This window comes from Nannochloropsis gaditana, assembly GCF_000240725.1.
Source record: "Nannochloropsis gaditana CCMP526 unplaced genomic scaffold scaffold089, whole genome shotgun sequence".
Lineage (NCBI taxonomy): Eukaryota > Eustigmatophyceae > Eustigmatales > Monodopsidaceae > Microchloropsis > Microchloropsis gaditana.
The window spans coordinates 19,809-21,401 of NW_005803864.1; the positions used below are offsets into that span (position 1 = coordinate 19,809).

Sequence of the window (1,593 nt, forward strand, 5' to 3'; positions counted from 1 at the left end):
CTAGCTTATGCAGGTCAGCTGATTTTTTTTGCACCTTTTCGAGAAAAGAAAGGAGTTGATCTGTGGCAGGCTTCGGCTGCACCGATAAAAGCATAGTTTCTAACAATTAGACCGCACGACAGATGACACGGAATTATCCTCTGGAAATGTGCAGGCTTAGGGTTGGAATTTTGTCATTGTCTTCGTCTGTTCTGGGAAAAGTGGGCAACGACTGTCGCAAACCAAATAACTTATGTGGTGCTAATCGTGCCAAGGGACGTTTTGATTAAACATCTTCTGGCTTCAGAGGTTCTTGTCAGTCACATCGACATTCTCGTATCAGGAATGACCCATTGACTTTTAATTTTGTCCGAAGAAGTCGATACCGAAGGTATTGTACATGTCGCGCTCTCTTCCTCTCGCTCCTTCTTCGTTAGGACACATCAGCGCTAAGCCTCTGTGTATTTATTTCTTTGTAAAAATACGATCGGTTTTTCCTCCACTACATTTACAGGTCGCCCTGTTACGCGAGGTCTCCACTCCTTTGCCTCTTCCGCCTTACTTCTCCCCCAAATTTCTCTGCTTCTTCCCATTTCTTTACCCTCCCACCAGCAGCTGACACCCCAGTCGAGCCCCCCATTTCCCACTCCCCCTTTTTTTACAATTGGACCACTTTTAGTCCTCCTTTCGCCTCCCTGAACTCGGCGTCGGTCTTGGCGCGTATCTCGTCGACAGTCACCCCTGGAAAGATCTCCGTCAGGACCAATTCGCCCTTGGCCTAAGACATACGGGAGAAGAGAGAGGAAGGGAGGGGAGGAATGAATCGAAGATCTTAAAGTAGATGCCAAGAGACTTTTTAAATTGCGTGATGTAGGAAGGAAGCGGGGACACGAAAACGAGGGCGCACGAGGAAGTGAGCGAGGAGGGAACGAAGGGGGCGGAGGAGAAAGAATAAAACGGCTATATTGGAGGGAATGAGACAGAGAAATCAACGATCGAAGACGTATAGGTAAAGCGAGGGATAAGGAACAAAAAAGGAGGACCAAGATCCTTATCAATTGCGCGTATTACAGCCAAATAGATCGGAAGGCATTACGGAAGACAACAGAGAAGCCCCGGGAGTGAAGGGAGTGGGGGAAAATGGCGCGAACCTTGTCGACATCGAAGACACAGAGCTCTGTTATGATCCTATCCACCACCTGTTCGCCGTGAAGAGCTTTTAGAAGAAATGTTGACAGCCCAGCAATACCACGTCCCTTTCCCTCCCTTCCTCCCGCCCTCCCTCTCGCACCTTGGGCCCAGTCAAGGGCAGCGTGCAGCTCTTCAAGATCTTCTTGCTATCACCCTTGGCGGTGTGCTCCATGGTGACGACCACCCGATTCCCACTTCCGACCAAATCCATGGCGCCTCCCATGCCTGAGGGGGGGAGGAAGGGAGGGCGGGAGAAGGATGGTGGAGGGGGGAGAGATGGTTCTCATGGTAATGTGCTTGAGATAGGTTGAAGGGCAGTGGGGATGAATCACAAAGCAGTCAAGGGGAGAAAAAGAGAGGAAGGACTGAGGGAAATGGGAGGGCTGGAGGGAGGAGGGAGGGACGGGGAGAGGGGGGGAGGGA

At 50.8% G+C, this 1,593-nt stretch overlaps 1 protein-coding gene across 1 annotated transcript; it reads right to left on the minus strand.

Moving 5' to 3' along the window:
- Positions 1 to 637: 637 nt before the first annotated feature.
- Positions 638 to 1,342, minus strand: NGA_0557400 (3-oxoacid - b subunit; the record flags this gene model as incomplete). Its single annotated transcript, XM_005855833.1, has 2 exons — positions 638 to 757; positions 1,271 to 1,342. The coding sequence occupies 2 exons, from the start codon at positions 1,340 to 1,342 to the stop codon at positions 638 to 640; spliced, it is 192 nt and encodes a 63-aa protein (XP_005855895.1).
- Positions 1,343 to 1,593: the final 251 nt, after the last annotated feature.